Source organism: Eumetopias jubatus, unplaced genomic scaffold, assembly GCF_037043125.1.
Source record: "Eumetopias jubatus isolate StellerSeaLion01/CBP00866 unplaced genomic scaffold, mEumJub1_p1.0 scaffold_1, whole genome shotgun sequence".
Taxonomy (NCBI): Eukaryota; Metazoa; Chordata; class Mammalia; order Carnivora; family Otariidae; genus Eumetopias; species Eumetopias jubatus.
This window is the reverse complement of record NW_028274807.1, coordinates 118,670,846-118,688,932: the sequence shown is the minus strand read 5'-3', so window position 1 is coordinate 118,688,932 and position 18,087 is coordinate 118,670,846. Positions and strand designations below refer to the sequence as shown.

The 18,087-nt window shown below is 36.0% G+C and overlaps 1 protein-coding gene across 3 annotated transcripts in view; it reads right to left on the bottom strand.

Moving 5' to 3' along the window:
- Nucleotides 1-18,087, bottom strand: part of TFDP2 (transcription factor Dp-2) — a 172,858-nt gene that overhangs the window by 98,437 nt on the left and 56,334 nt on the right. For all 3 annotated transcript variants that reach the window (XM_028099124.2, XM_028099125.2, XM_028099126.2), the window contains exon 3: nt 13,281-13,347. In XM_028099124.2, coding sequence (XP_027954925.1) covers nt 13,281-13,347 — 67 coding nt within the window. The remainder of the gene's footprint in view (nt 1-13,280; nt 13,348-18,087) is intronic.

Sequence of the window (18,087 nt, the reverse complement as noted above, 5' to 3'; positions counted from 1 at the left end):
GCAAAGCCAGAACCATTCACTGTGTTTATTAAAATACAATCTCTTACTAAGTCTTGCACAGTAAGAGAGGCCAAACTCACCCTAATATGACCTCAGATTTAGAAGCCTGCCAAAGAATCTGTATAGAAATAGCAACCAAATGTTGCTTATACCTACTGTTCAAAGTAATATAAAATAAGACAAAAGCTGACTAGATATTTCAGGACTTAAATAGTGAAGTAAAATCCAAGAAACAGAATATGGGTAAACGTTAGCAGCCTTTTAAATTAAACATACAAGTCTAAATTATATAAGCTAATTTATTTTTAAGATTTTTAACACTGAAATAATCTTTAACACCAATCCCTACCTTTTTCATCTTTCCAAATCCTTTTAAATTTTTCTCACTAAGAAAGTAAAGGTTCAACTCTGTATCTGAAACTAAAATTTACTGTATGTTGGCTAATTGAATTAAAATTAAAAAAAAGAAAGTAAAGGTTCCCTTCTTGGAAGAAATACACTATTATGGTCCCTATAGGGAACCATTCCAGCAGCACTTTTGGAAGAATTGTAAATTCCTTCTGTTCCTACTGCTTAGCCCACAAATTCTTTTATTCCTGTTCCCAGGCTGTGAAGATGTTTAAAAATGTTACAAAGCCTGAAACAATTAGTTTCACTATAAATGTATGTACTCTAACCTTAGCTGGTTCCCTGCTGCTACTCAGGGATCCCAGAATCATCTCTAGACTAGAAAGGATTTAAAACAGAATAGAACAGGGGCTCCTGGGTGGCTCAGTTGTAAGGCGTCTGCCTTCGGCTCAGGTCATGATCCCAGGGTCCCAGGATGGAGCCCCGCATCAGGCTCCCTGCTCAGCGGGAAGCCTGCTTCTCCCTCTCCCACTCCCCTTGCTTGTGTTCCTGTTCTCGCTGTCTCTCTCTCTCTGTGTCAAATAAATAAATAAAATCTTTAAAGAAAAAATAGTATAGAACAGGTTCTAAGCAACAATACTCTCCAAATGGAGAATTTTTAAGTTCCTCTCATAATTAAGTGGTGTTCATCCAGGAAATTCAAAGTTTTTGTGACATGTAAACATCAATCAATGTAATTCACCATACTCATAGGCTAAAAATACCCCACCATATAATCATTGTGATAGGTACAGAAAAAAACATTTAACAAACTCCAACAACTGTTCACGATCAGAACACTCAGAAAACTAAGATTAGAAGGGAAACTTACTCAACCAGATGGAAGGCAGCTATGAAAATTCTACAGCTAACATCATACCTAATAACACAGACTTGATGCTTTCTTTCCTCCTAAGATCAGGAACATGGCAAGGATTTCTGCTCTCATCATTTCTATTCAACTTTGAACTGGAAGTCCTAATCAGTGATATAGGGAAAGAAAAAGAAATACAAATTGGAAAGGAAAAGTAAAACTGTCTTTAATCGCAGATGAGATGATAGCATATGCAGAAAATTCCAAGGAATTTATCCAGACTTCAAGTTATATTACAAAGCTGTAGTAATCACAACGGTATAGTACTGGCACAAAAATAAACACAGAGATCAATGGAACAGAACAGAAAATCCAGAAATGAACCCACAACTATATGGTCAACTAATCTTTGACAAAGCAGGAAAGAATATCCAATAGGAAAAAGAATGTCTCTTCAAAAAATGTGTTGGGAAAACTGGACAGAACATGCAGAAGAATGAAACTGGACCACTTTCTTACACCATACACAAAAATAAACTCAAAATTTACACTGACCTCTACCTCTGAAACCAATAACACATATGTTAACTAACTGAATTTAAATTAAAAAATAAATTAAAAAAAAAACACTCAAAATTTAGATTACAGACCTAAACGGGAGACCTGAAACTATAAACATCCCAGAAGAGAGCACAGGCAGTAACTTCTTTGAAATTGGCCATAGCAACTTCTTTCGAGATGTCTCCTGAGCAAGGGAAGCAAAAGCAAAAATAAACTACTGGGACTTCATCAAAATAAAAAGCTTCTGCACAGTGAAGGAAACAATCAACAAAACTAAAAGGCAACCTACACAATGGGAGACGATATTTGCAAATGATGTATCTGATAAAGGGTTAGTATCTAAAATATATAAAGAACTTATAAAATTCAACACCCCAAAAATGAATAATCCAATTAAAAAATGGGCAGAATACACCAACAGACATTTCTCCAAAGAAGACATACAGATGGCCAACAGATACATGAAAAGATGCTCATTATCACTTATCATCAGGGAAATGCAAATCAAAACTACAATAAGATATCACCTCACACCTATCAGAAGGGCCAAAATCAACAACACAAGAAACAACAGGTGTTGGTGAAGACGTGGAGAAACCTTCTTGCACTGTTGGTGGGACTGTAAACTGGTGCAGCCACTGTGGAAAACAGTACGGAGGTTCCTCAAAAAGGTTAAAAATAGAACTACTCTATAATCTAGCAATTGCACTACCAGGTATTTGCCCAAAGAATACAAAAATACTAATTCAAAGGGATACCTGCTGATGTTTATAGCAGCATTATCTACAATAGCCAAATTATGGAAACGCCCAAGTGTCCATCAATTGATGAATGGATAAGAAGATGTGGTACACGTATATACAATGGAATATTACTCAGCCATAAAAAGAATGAAATCTTGCCCATTTGCAATGATGTGAATGGAGCTACAGTATTATGCTAAGTGAAATAAGTCAGTCAGAGAAAGACAAATACCGTATTATTTCACTCATATGTGGAATTTAAAAAACAAAACAAATGAACAAAGGGAAAAAAGAGTGAGAAGCAAACCACGAAATGGACTCAACTCTAGAGAACAAACTGATGGTTACTAGAGGGGAGGTGGTCAGGGGCATGGGTGAAATAGGTGATGAAGATTAAGGAGCGCATTTGTGATGAGCACCGGGTGTTGTACGGAAGTGCTGAATCACAATATTATACACCTGAAACTAATATTACACTGTATGTGAACTAACTGGAATTTAAATAAAAACTTACCAAAAAAGAGAAAATCCTAAGGAATTTAAAAAAGACTTACTAGAATTGAGTTACACAAGGCAGCAGGCCATAAGATCAAAATACAAAAACCAACTGCATGTCTACATACTAGCAGAGAACAACTGAAAACTGAAATTAAAAATACCATTTACATCGAAAAAACTCCTCAAACTAATAAGTGATTATAGCAAGCTGGCAGGATACAAGGTTAATATATAAAATTCAACTGCTTCCTTATATACCAGCAATGATTCATTGGAATTTGAAACTAAAAAACACAAGGCCATTTACATTAGCACCAAAAAATGAAATACTTAAGTATACAGCCAACAAATATGTGTAAGAGCTATATGTGGAAAACCACAAAACTCTAATGAAAGAAACCAACGATCTAATTAATGGAGAGATACTCCATTTTCATGGATAGGAAGAATCAATTTGTTAAGATGTCAGTTATTCTCAGTTTGATGTACAGATTCAGTACATACTCAGTCAAAATCCCAGTAAGTTATTTTGTGGACATCAACAAACTAATTTTAAAATTTACATGGGGTGTCTGGGTGGCTCAGTCAGTTAAGTGTCTGCCTTCATCTCAGGTCATGCTCTCGGGGTCCTGGGATTGAGCCCTGTGTCATGCTCCCTGCCTAGCAGGGAGTCTACTTCTCTCTCTCCCTCTGCCCCTCCCCCCCTGCTCCTGCATGCTCCCTCTCTCTCTCTCAAATAAATATAATCTTAAAAAAAAAAACCCACACACATGAAGAGGCAAAAGACTCAGAATAGCCAACACAATATCAAAGAAGAAAAGATGGAGAACTGACACTCCCCAATTTTAAGACTACTATAAACCCACAGTAATAAAGACAATGTGGTATCAGCAAAAGAATAGGAAAATAGATCAATACAATAGAATAGAGAGCCTAGAAATAGACCTACACAAATATATTCAACTCATCTTTGAGAAAAGTGCAAAGGCAATTCAGTGGAGAAAGGACAGTCTTTTCAACAAACAAGGCTAGAACAACTAGAGATCTACATGCAAAAGAAAAAAATCTAGACATAAATCTTAATACCTGTATCAAAATGAACTCAAAATGGATCACTGACCTAAATGTAAACAGCAAAACTCCTACAAGAAAAACAGGAAAAAGTCTAAGTGCCTTGGATTTGGTAATGACTTTTTTTTAAAGTAATTTCTACACCCAATGCGGGGCTTGAACTCACTACTCCGAGATCGAGTCACATGCTCTACCAACTGAGCCAGCCAGGCACCCCTGGTAATGACTTTTTAGACACAACACAAAAAGCATAAACCTTGAAAGAAAAAACTGATAAGCTGGACTTCATTAAAATTAAAAACTTCTTTGTGAAAGTCACAGTTTCTCTACCACCAGATAAGGAATGTCAAGTCTTTGCGTATCTTTACAAGAAACATTATGTGTTTGTATGTCGCTTCTTTTTAAACAAATGGTTATATATACAGCAGGTTGATCTGCATTTTTGTTACCTTAATGTGTCTTTGTAGATCATTTAATATTTGTACTTAGCATTCTTATTCCCAATTTTATATCTACACAGTATTCCATTATGTGTACTGAACACTAATCAGATCTTACTGGTGAACTTAGTTTGTGATATTTTGCTATTACATATAATACTGCAAAGATTAAGCTTCACTTTATAAATCTGCCAGCATATCAGTATAACCAATTCCTAAAATGGGGACTGCTGGATTATAGGAAATGTGAATGATTAATTATTGTGAAATTGCTTCCCATAAAGGCTGCACTAATTTATGCTCCTACCAGCAGTATAAGAGAGCATATGTTACCCTACACTCTTGACAACAGTGTTTTAGCAAACGTCTTAATACTTGCCAATCTTATAGAGTGGAAAGTGGTACTCAGTGTACTTTTAAATTACACCTTTTATGAACAAGGTGGAGTACCTTTTTATCTGTGTAAGAACCATTAGTATTTCTTTTTCTGTGACTGTTTTTCATAAGTTTTGCCCATTCTCTAAAAATTGGATTGTTGGTTTGATTGTTCCCTTGTATCACTATACGATATTCCTCGTTGTCTCTTTAATGCCTTGAGGCTCTTAGTATATTTTATTTGATATCAATATTGTTTTGATCACTGTACATCTTTGGCCATTTCTTATTTTCAATCTTTCTTAAATTTAAGAATTCTATGAATACATTTTTAGTTCCAAAGCAACTCTTTCTATGTTGCAACTGTATCCTCGAGGGTTTTCATTCCCTTTTCTATCACAGCTTTCTCTTATCTTTTCCATTAGTTCTGCTTCCACAGGAGGAATCTGATTATTCAGTGATCCCCTCTTTTGTGTTGCTGAATTCATTTTAATAGGTTGTAGTGTGAATAGACGTAGGCTACTGCAATCCCCTGGATGGTGCAGAACTGGCAGTCAGTGTAAGACATGCATGTTTTAAATCTGATGCGCAAGCAATGAAGGAGCTGGCAGAGTGGAGTTGCTCTGCTGAGGTCACAAAGGAACAAGTGGAGGACATATGGCAGACCTCACTCACCTGCAAAGACATGAGCAATTCATCCCACAAGTGCAACCCTCCTAACAGCTGCCAATCAGGTAGCTTCCCAGAGGACTGTATATAGCTTGCAGGCAAGTATGGCCTCTTTCCACGTGCTGGGAATATCCAAACGTACAGACCACCCAATAGCATGTGCCTCTAAGGTAACTGAGAGATCCCTGATCTTCACCAAAGATACTGATGACTTTCAACACCAGATATCATGAAGCTCTATGTTACAGTATTTTACCTTCCATTTTTCTTAATGATGCACAATTATATGATTTATAACAAGGATGTACAAATACTCAACTGCTTTTAATTCCTCTACTACTCCTCTGGTTATAACTGGATACAATTATCTTCAGGCTTGTTCTTATTTTAATTAATTATGTAACTTTGAAACCTCCAACTCTTAAATATGTGTCCCCTATGACCAAAAGCTCAGAAACCTTATTCACTAAATTCCTTAACACTTTTTTCAAAAAGTTTTAAGTTCCTTCTTTATACACTTCTCAAAGATTAAACATTTTTATTAAAAGTCTGGAAATGTATGGCAAAACAAACCCCTGCTCAGCGGAAGGCCTGATTCTCCCCCTCTCAATCCCCCTGCTTTGTATTCTCTCTCTCATTGTGTCTCTCTCTGTCAAATAAAAAAATAAAATCTTAAAAAAAAAAAAAAGAAAGTCTGGAAATGTATGGCAAAACAAACCCCTGCTGTTCAATATTTACTGAATGTAACTGTGCTACACACCAAGCAAGACTTTGAAGACAAAAATAGGAAAAATGACCCTGCCCTTAAGGAGCTCAGAGTTTAGCAAAAGAAAAGGGCAAGCTATCAAGAAATACAATATAATGTGATAAGGACAATAATGAAGTATGCATAGAGTCCAAAGGTTAACACAAAGGAGGCACAGTAACAAGGAGCTACAGAGGAATTTGTGGTCAGCTAGATTTTAAAGAGTAAATCGGAATTTGCCCAGTGGCCAAAGGAATTACGGACAGAAGGTAAGGACATAGATGCTTTCAACAACTTTCCTAGTTTGGGACAGATACTATGGGATAAATACTTTGAAATATCTGTCCTAGAGATACAATGATTAATTAAGACGAAGTCTTTGACTTTACAGAATCAGGAGAGGGGGACCAATAAGTAAACCAATCATTATAGTGTGATAAATGCTACAATAGGGATAAGGAGAGAGTATTAGAGGCTTATGGGCCAAGTGGAAATAAGACCTAAACTTAGATGTGAGTAATAAACAGAAATTAGCCTGGTGAAATATGTTATCAGGAGTGGAATGGAGGACCATGTCAGGGATCATGGCATTCCAGGCGCAGAGATGAGTATAGAGAAGGGCCAAGTCAGAGACAAACAGAAAGTGAAGAGAGAGAAGGTAGTTCAATGTGGCAGAAGAAGAGGCCTCTGAGATCAGGCTAAAGATAAAAGCAAGAACCATATCATGAAAGGTTTTTTAAATTTTGTTTTTAATTTTATTTTTAACCAATCTCTACACCCAATGTGGGGTTCAAACTTACAACCCTGAGATCAAGAGTCGCATGCTCTACTGATTGAGCCAGCAAGGTGCCCCAAGGATCTTTCAAATCAGAGTTTGGGCTTTATCTTAAGGGCAATAAGGAACTATAAACTAGTTTTTTAACAGAAAGACTGTTCAGATTTGTGTTTGAGAGCTATACTACAGTAAGTGAAACAGAAAGAAATAAATCTGGAAGTAAGTACAGCAGTTGCAGTAACCCAGGAAATGGTTTCTAGTAGTCTGAACTAAGATAGTAGCAACAGAGACAGAGAAAACGCATGGGGAGGGCCGAGAGACTGAGGATGCAGAATGAACAAGCCTTATAAATGATTTGATTGGAAGCAGAGAGAAAGAAAAAGGAATCAAAGATGAGGCCTCCTGTCTGGTTTGGGCAAAGGGTGGATGGTACTACTATTCAGTCACATAAGGAAAAGGGGAGAGCAGGTTTTGAGAGGGTGAAATAATCACTTTAATTCTGGACAGATGGAGTCTGAGATACAGAGAAGTTACTCAAACGAAGGTATCCAATAAGCAGCTGGATATATAACAACTCAAGACAAAGTTTGGTCAGAGATACAGATTTGAGAACAGTCCATATACAAAGTAAATGATAACTAAAGCAGTGAGAATAGATGAAAATGCCTGGGGAGAATGGACAACATGAGAGGAAAACCTAAGACAAAAACCCCATAGAACACTAACATTTAGAAGATAAAGAGCTAGGAGAGTAGACTGAAAGAGAGCAGCCAAAAAGGAAGATGAAAATATTAATATGAGGAAAAGGAGTAAGCGCTTAATGAATGCTTACTAGGTGCTATGTGTTGTGCTAAATGATTTATGTGCACTACCTCATTTAATCCTTAGACACTCTGTGAGCAACTTATCATTGTCTGCATCATTATAGATGTGGATACTTTGGCTTAGAGAGATCAACTTATTCAGGTTTACACATTCGGGTGGGTAGAAGAAGTGCAACCAAGATCACACCAAGTCCTCTGGAAGCCTTGTTCTTAACTGCTACACTGTACTGCTTTCTATGAAAGTCTTAAAAAGTATGGTATCACAGACACAAAAAAACAGTGATGCAAAAAGAAAGACACCATTCCAGTAGCAATGAGCTTACCCAGCAGCACCAAGATCTTGGTTTCTGATAACATTCTCCGTTAAAAACAATCAGGGCTCTTTGGAAAAATGACTGATCTGAGGAGTGGGCAGGAAATATATAAAATAAGCCTGGAGCATCTTGTAGTGCTAAAAAAATAAGTGCTCAGAACAAAAACAAACAAAAAAAGAAAAAAAACTGAACTCACAATAAGGGACATAATGTCAAAGGCACATAGAAAACCAACTGAAAGCTCCCAATGGCCACAGTTGTAACTTAAGCAAAAAATTGAGTAGTAATGGACTATATAACCCAGAGTATAAACTAAATATCATGAGTCCATACTAATATAAATAAAGCATTAAATAATAAATAAATAAATAAATAAGAGAGAAGAGACAAATCTAGGGTACAAAAGAATTCCAAATAAATGATGTAGGTAGAGCAACCACTCCACTGACTTCCTTTCAAAGACTACAGTATGGAAAGGGGGGAAGGGTAAAGAATCACTTCACAGTACAGAAATATGACAAACACACTACCTCAGCCAAGTGATCAAGGTTCACATCAACAGTGATAAGTCATGTTGATAGCATGGGCCTTTGATATGCTGTGATGAAAATGGCACTTTATCTCTGTGTTTTTTTTCTCAAAAACTCAGTAACCCTAATCTAATCATGAGAAATGCATCAGAAAAATCCCAATTAAGGGACATTCTACAAAATACCTGAAAATTACACTTCAAAACTTATTAAAAACATGGAAAGTCTGAGATACCATCACAGCCAAAAAGAGGCTAAGGATGATGGTCATGAAATGTAATACGGTATCCTGATAGCTCTCCTGGAACAGAAAAAGAACATTAGCTAAAAACTAAGGAAATGTGAAGAAGTACGGACTTCTGTTAATCAACATATGTTAATTTTGGTTCATTAATTGTAAAAACTGTACTAGACCAATGTAGGATGTTAATAGTAGGGAAACTGACTAAGGAGTTTATGAGAACTCTCTGTACTATCTTTGTAATTTCTCTGCAAATCTAAAACTATTCTAAAATTAAAATGTTATTTAAAAAAAACAAAGGGGGAGGGACACCTGGGTGGCTCAGTCGGTTAAGTGTCTACCTTCAGCTCAGGTCATGATCCTGGGGTCCTGGGATCGGGCCCCGCATCGGCCTCCCTGCTCAGCAGAGAGCCTGCTTCTTGCTCTCCCTCTGCTGCTGCTCCCTCTGCTTGTGCTCTCTCTGTCAAATAAATAAATCTTAAAAAAACAAAACAAAACAAAACAAACAAAAAAAAAAGGAGGGGGGGGAGCCTGGGTGGCTCAGTTAAACGTCTGCCTTCAGCTCAGGTCATGATCTTGGAGACCCAGGATTAAGCCCCGCGTGGGACTCCCTGCTCAGTGCGGAGTCTGCTTCTCCCTCTGCCCCTCACCCTGCTCTTCTGCTCTTTCTCACTCTCAAATAAAGAAATCTTTAAAAAATAAATAAAACAAAGGGGGAAATTAACTGTATCAAATGTTGATAAAAAAGAAAAAAGACAACCAAGAGCAGTTTCAATGGACTAATGGAGTCAAAGACAGATTTCATCAGGCAGAAGAGTGAACTGGAGCTGAGAATGGGATTATAAGTATATGGTTTCTTCCAAGAAGTCTGACAATGAAGGGAAAATCAAATCAGAGCTGGAAGTAGACATCAAGTTAAAGAAAGTGGTTGTTGGTTTTGTTTTTTTTTAAATAAAGATATAGGGGCACCTGGGTGGCTCAGTCATTAAGCATCTGCCTTCGGCTCAGGTCATGATCCCAAAGTCCTGGAATTGAGCCCCGCATCAGGCTCCCTGCTCAGCGGGAAGCCTGCTTCTCCCTCTCCCACTCCCCCTGCTTGTGTCTCTGCTCTCGCTATCTCTCTCTCTGTCAAATAAATAAATAAAATCTTAAAAAATAAATAAATAAAGATATAATTCACATACCAAAAATTCACCTTTTAAAGTGTACAATTCAGTGGTTTCCAGTATGTTCATAAAATGATTTAACCATTACCACTATTACTTCAAAAAGAAATGGTATAATCAAAGAAGACCTAAATATATGAAATATGTTCATGAATAAGAAGACTTCACATTGTTAAGATGTCAAGAAAACCAAAGTGATTTACAGATTCAATGCAATGTCTATCAAAACTCTTAACAGCCTTTTTCAAAGAAATGGAAAAGCTGATCCTCAAATTCATGTGGAATTGCAAGGAATCCTAAATAGCCAGAACAATCCTGAAAAAGAATAAAATTAAAGGGTTCACAATTCTCAACTTTGAAACTTATTACAAAACTACAGTAATTAAAACATTATGGTACTGACATACGGACATACAGACCAAGGGAACAGAATAAAAAGCCCAGAAATAAACCTTCACATACATGGTCAATTGATTTTTGACAAGAGTGCCAAGACCATCCAATGGTTAAGGGACAGTCTTTCAACAAATGGTAATGGAAAAACTGGATATCCTTATTCCAGTTTGGCTCTTAAATCATATACAAAAATTTACTCAAAATGGATCAAAGACCTAAACTAAAGAACTAAAACTATGAAATTCTTAGAAGAAAGCTTTGGGGAAAATCTTCAGGACGCTAAATTTGGCAACCATGTCACAGGTATGACACGAAAAGCAAAGGCAATGAAAGAATAGACAAACTGAACTTTAGCAAAATAAAGAACTTTTGCACATCCAAGGAAACTATAAAGACAGTGAAAAGACAACCTACTGACCAGAAGAAAATATCTGCAAATCATTTATCTTATAAGGGATTAATATTCAGTATACATAACAATTCCTAAAATTCAACTCCAAAAATCCAATTCAAAATGGGCATAGGACTCGAGCAGACCTTTCAAAGATATACAAATGGCCAATAAGCACATAAAAAAATGCTCAACATTACTAGTCATTAGGGAAATACAAATCAAAATTACAGTAAGATATCACTTAACATCTACTAGGATGGCTATAATAAAACAAGAAACAAAAATAAGTACTGGCAAAGACGTGAAGAAATTGGAACCCTTGTGACTATTCGTGGGAATGTAAAATGGTACAGCTGTTGGAAATCAGAATGGCAATTCCTCTGAAAAATTAAAAATAGAATTATCATATGACCCAGAAATTCCACTTCTAGGTATATACCCAAAGAAGGTCCCAAAGAGATATTTGTACTCCCATATTCATAGAGGCATTATTCACAATAGCTAAAACATGGAAGCAACCCATGTGTCCACTGATGGATGAATGATAAGCAAAAGTGGCATATATACATAATGGTAGTATTCAGCCTTAAAAGAAAGGAAATTCTGACATATACTACAACATGGATGAATCTTCAGGACGTTATGCTAAATGAAATAAGCCAGTCACAAAAAAACAATTACTATTAGGATTTCACTTACATGAGGTACCTAGAGTAGTCAAAATCATAGAGACAGAAAGTAGAATGGTGGTTGCCAGAGACTAGGGGAGGGGAAAATGGGGAGTTATTGTTTAATGAGCACAAAATTTGAGTTTTGCAAGATAAAAAGTTATGGATATGGATGGTGGTAATGGCTATACAACACGAATGTACCTAATACCACTGACCTGTACACTTAAAAATGATTAAAGCTGTAAATTTTATGTTGTGTATTTTACTACAATGAAAAAATTGGAAAAAAAATGAGAAGCATTATGGCTTGTAGTATGTCTTTTACTGTTTCATAACACATATTTAAATTCTCAATAATTCTACAGACGTTATTATTAAGCTAGACTTTTTTTATACTGAAATACAAACTTCTCTAGCCCTCTCTCCAGGGCATATACCCTTTGAGGGTATATGTTTCTCTCATTGCTATCTGTATTATAATGACATATATTTTGTTCCTACCTTTAATAATGAAAAATTTCAAACATATACAAAGGAAGAGAGAAAGGAATAATGAAACCCCATACAGCTATCACCCAGCATAAAGAATTTAATCAACTTACAGACAGTTTCGTTTTATCTATAATTCCACCCACATTACTCTTCTTCCCCCAGTGGATTCTGAAGCTAATCCCAAACATCCTATCATTTCAACCATAAATCTTTCAGTATGTTATCTCTACATACTATAAGATACTGTTGAAAGATACATACAGCAAGATACAAAGTCCTGCATCAGTTCTTGTACTGGTAGGTCAGATTTCTGATATAAGCATTTCTTCAGTAAACCATATATTAGATACAGGAATTTTACATACATATATTCATTCATTCTACTCTACTTCCTTACAAGTTAAACCACTAGGAAGTAAGGCTATCAAGCAAGAAAATCAAGAAAAAAGTGACTTGAACAGCTGGTTTCAACTGTAACAGGATCATTAATCAGAGGTGGTCTTAGGGGCGCCTGGGTGGCTCAGTCGTCTAAGCATCCAACTCTTAATTTAGGGTCAGGTTATGATCTCAGGATTGTGAGATCAAGCCCTGCGTTGGGTTCTGTGCTGGCTGTGGAGCCTGCTTGGGAGTCTCTCTCCCTCCCTCTGCCCTCCCACCCCTCCCTCTCTTTCACACGGGCTCTCTCTCTCTCTAAAAACAACAACAACAAACAGGTGGTCTTAGAGACCTCTTAGGAAAGAGATGGAGAAAAGTAACACAAATACCACATACACTCTCAGGGGTGCCTGATGGCTCAGTTGCTTAAGCGTCTGCCTTCAGCTCAGGTCATGATCTCAGGGTCCTGGTATTGAGCCCCACATCGGGCTCCTTGCTCAGCAGGGAGTCTGCTTCTTCCTCTCCCGCTGCCCCACCCCCTGCTCATGCTCTCTCTCTCAAATAAATAAATAAAATCTTAAAAAAAAAATACCACACACACTGTATCTCCCCTCATTCTCTCTCTCTCCCCCCACCTCTCAGAACAGACTTTCATATGATACAAGTTATTTGGTATATGATAACACAACATAGTCATATTATATAATTATTATAAAGTAATACATGTAGCTGCATATTTTATAAAACAAATGCAATAAAACTAGCTCAATGCAGAAAATTTCTATTCATCTGTCCTTACCTTTTGTTGGACTGAGATTCTGATCAATAAATCCTCTCAGTTCTGCATTTGTAGAAGTCAAACCAACCTGAATAAAATAGTTTTAAAAATTAGAAATAGGATCTTAAGTATTACATGATCATTTAATAAGCTATTTTATACTTTCTACTGAAGAACCGCATCAAATAATATAGACAGCCACATAAAAATGAATTATGTCATCGACAGGAGTAGAGTTAAAAAGAAAACGTTGCTTGAAATGGGAAAAACAGGAACTGTCCAGATTAAGATAAAAATTAATGAAATAATGTTACTTGTGAGTGGAACTGAAATCTTTAGATTTTACTGATGGTTTTTTTGAAAGCAAGGAGCCCTGAAGTTGCCAACAGATATACCAAAATTCCACCTTCGTGCTGCCCTTAATTTTTATTGTTCATAATCACTGCCTATAATGCTTTTCAACATTATGATATGTAATAGATCAGATAAAGACCATTAATACCACACCACAGAGGTGAGGTCTACTGGTCTCAAATCCAACTGCTTGGGCTCATACTCTGGCCCATCAAGACTACTATGTGTGTGGTCGTGGTCAAGTCACACAAGTTCTCTACACCTCAGTTTCCTCAACTATAAACTGAAGGGTGCTAGAAGTGCTTATCAGTTTAGGTTAATAGAAAGATTAAGATAGTTTATGTGAAGCATCTAGCATAGTGTATGGTGCAAAGTGCTCAATCATGTTAACCTTCATTACTATTAATATGATACCCAAGGGACTACCTATAGCAAGTGTGTTTATAAATTCACCTTCAGGCAATTTATTTCATTTAATGTGATAGCCACTGGATTTCTTGGAATCATAGAGCTAACTATGGTAGTATCATCAGAATTTTAAAATTTTATTATAGAGCCAGGAGGAAAAAAACTCTCCATTTTTGAAAACTTGACATAAAGCAAGATTCCAATAAATGACTCTACGATTACTATTATGTTATTGTTTTAATCCTTATGGATTTGTAATCTTCAAATATCAATGCCAACTTGGTATCTCAAACATCCTCTGAAAGTACTAGCACATCAAAAAGATTTTAAAGCACACAAAGCTTTATAACTTTGTATCTGTGCACTTAATGTTATTTACAAACTACCCACTGCATTAGCATTGTATATTCTTCATGAGCACTCATCTGATACTTTATAATTTCATAATATAAGAGCTAATTATTTCATTATTTAGTAATTCAAATGCACTACTAATAGCTGTTTCTTTTTGTCAAGAGATATAGTTACCAGAAATATTTCTACATATCATTTACATCATGGAAAAGTAATTCTGATGCAAACCTATCTCTAGCATCTAATACTAAATTTTTATGACAGCAACTGAGCAGAAGACATCTAAAATGCACTTTCTCAATTCTATGTAGATAATGGTGCAGATACTTAATTCTATCTAGTTTCTTATAATTATGCCGTTAGAAGTAAACCCTTTGCAACAAAATTTGCAACAAATTACCACGACATGGATCTCCAGAATTGCTCACAAATATTAATGTTAAGTGTTCAATTTGTAAATGCCAAGAGTTTACTGTGGTATCACTAATATGCCTCTCTTAAAACAAAAAACACTTTTCTCCTATTAAAAGACAAACTTTCATTGGTGTTCTACTGTAAAAAGAAAGCAAAGAAGGCAAAGACAGCCTTTAATATTCCATGCTTAATACAATGCAGTCGCTTAATCCATGTATTATAATAATTTCAAAAGCATCAGTTTACACCTTTTTGTTATTATACAAAGATAACGGCAAAAACCTCAACTGAAACCACATATTCACAGTGGAGAGTTCACAGTTACTGGGTTACTGTTATGTTTAAACACCTGCTCTTAATGGCCAACTTCTGCAGAGTGAAGCAGAGAATGAATCTGGAAACTTTTTAAGCAGCAGTATATCTGCATCTTAATAACCAACAAATTAAACTCTAAAAAGATAAAGGTCAATTGTGAGTCAATACTGTACGCTAATTTTGGTCTAATAGATGGAGAGGAGGTATTTGTATTTAGAGTTTATATAAATCTACTAAAATTAATTTAATTAAAATTTCAAAAGTTTATTAATCTCTGCTTTCATAAACACTATAAAGATTCAAAGAAAAGATTGAGAGTAGAACAAGTTGGCTAGGAGAGGAAATTAAAAATAGCTTTTCTTTCCTTATTCTATTTAAGAAGGATATAATAATAATGGTTCACAGAGCAAAAGTAAAAGGTGAACTCATTTTATGTTGAATTTTTCACCTAATAAGGTCCTGAGAAAAGTTTTCTATCCAGAGATTCAAACATTGTGGTACATACTGTAAACAGTCACTAAATGAGAATAAAAAATATCCAAGCCCAATTTTTAGGGTTCAAACCATATTTCCCATTAATAACATTATAATATCACTGACATTTAACATTTTAGATTGACAAAACTGAAAGAAAAGAAGATTCAGAGTGAGATGATCTGTACTCTGAGTTCAACTCTGCCGTTCACAAGCAAGGTCATCTTGGGACAGTCACTGCAAGATGGAGACGACAATACATATGTGCATGACAAACTCAGAGAGCTCCTTAGATCAAATTAAATAATTACATGACTATGATTGTTAGTGACAAAAGCAATAGCCAAGTGTGGGTTGTTATTCAAATGGTAATGGCTTTTAACTCTTCAACACTGACACAGACAATTCACAAAAGAGACATGCAAGTGACCAGTGAACATACAGAATACCAGTTTGACCTAACTAGCAACTAGAGAAATGAATAAACTACATACCATTTTTTTGCTGATTACACTGGCAAAGGCTAAAAAGAAAATAAAGGGAAATGGCACTCCCCTACATCACTGATGAATATATAAAAAAGTGCAACCTTTCTGAAACGCAATTTAGCAACACGAAACAAAAGCACACACCCTTTGGGCTAGTAATTTCATAAGACTTTGCTTTATGGAAATAATCCAATGAGTAAGCAAAAATAAACAAAAAGCTAACAAAAAGAAAAAAGTGGAAATAACTTAATGGGCATTATTAGGAAACTGGTGTAATGTCCATACAGTGCATAACATAAAACATAAAACAGTCATTTAAAATGATGTTGCAGAGATATTAAGACAAGAAAAGACATTCATCATCGAGATTAAGCTAAAAAAAAAGTATGACCTCATTTTTATTAAAAATATTTACACACATTCTGTTATATGCACACACACACACACACACACACACACACACACACACACACATTTGTATATACACCAGATGTCTTCCCAGGCAAAAATCTGCTGATAATCTCTAGGCTAGTTTCTTTATCTGTATTCTCTAATTTTTCTGTAATGAGTATCATGGCTTACGTATTTTTTAAAAGATTCTTTGATGAGGCAAAAAATATACATCAAGTTACCTTTCAAATTCAAATTCTTTATCCTATACTGAATGAGCTTAAGTCAGAACACACCTGTATTTGTGGTCATGGAGTGGATCAGTGGATACTAGATACTATTTAACAACAATTTTATCCCCAGAAACAATGAATATATTGCCAGCTCTACAGACCTTCCTTTTTGCAAAATGATCCATCCCACAATCCATGTAGTTCCAGTATGACTTAATCTCTGAGCCTCAACTGTTGCCATGTCAGCAGAAGTGGACCCATGACCCAGATCTGGCCCACTTCTTTCTCACATTGGCTTATCTAAGCATGTGGGTCAAGCAGGGTCAACCAAAGCTCCTCCACAGATTTTGAAATATTAGTGCTAAAAAGGATTCTCTCTTTCTGAGGTAAGAATTATAAACACAATAAAGGGTATTTTGCTACCATATTGTGGCAAAGAGATGGAAAAAGGGAGATAGATCCCTGGCACCATCATTTGATCCCCCATAACCAGATGTATTTCAAGCTAGAGTATCCCAGACTTTTCAGTTGTGTGAATCAATACATTCCACTTTTTGCCTTAAACTGTTTTAAATAGGGTTTCTATCACTTGGAACCATGAGACCTACTATGGCACGGGTAAAACAAAAACAACTCTTCACAAAAAACTGTTCTCGTAAGAGATATATAATGAGAAACAGAAAATAAGGATGTAAATATTTGAATACATGTTTAATGATGCCTCTGTAAGACCTGGGCAATCTCTTCCATGTCTAAGAGTTACTTCCTTCTCATTGGCATGTGACACACTTGATCATTCCCTTCTTCTTAAAACACTTGTTTCACTTGGCTTCCAGATCATCAGGATAACACTACTTCCTTCCTTTCTGGTCATTCTATGAGTCTCCTTTGCTGCTTCTCCTCCTCCCCAGATGCTGGAGAATCCCTGTGCTCAGACCCTGGGTCCTCATGTATACTCTATCCATTCATGTTCTTTATAATCTCATGCAGTACCACTGCTTTAAAATAATTTAATATGAAATGACTCCAAATTTTCTGTATCCAATTCCAACCTTTCCTCTGAGCTCCAGAGTCATTTATCAAACTACCTAGCCAATATCTCTACCTGGACATTTTTAGGTCTGTCAACTTTAGTATGTTCAAAATGATTGTTGAGTTTGCCACAAAATCCCACAGTTCCCTAAGAGTTTTTCTTCTCATTAAACAACACAGCCATTTATCCAGTTACACAAGCAAAATACTGAGAAGTCCTCTTTAACTTTTTCCCTGCCCGCATATCCTAATTACTCAGTAACTCCTAATGGCTGTCCCTTCAAATTCATCCCTAGATCCAGCCACTTTTCCCCATCTCCAATATCATTACCCCAGCCCAAATCACCATACTCTGTTGTCTGAACT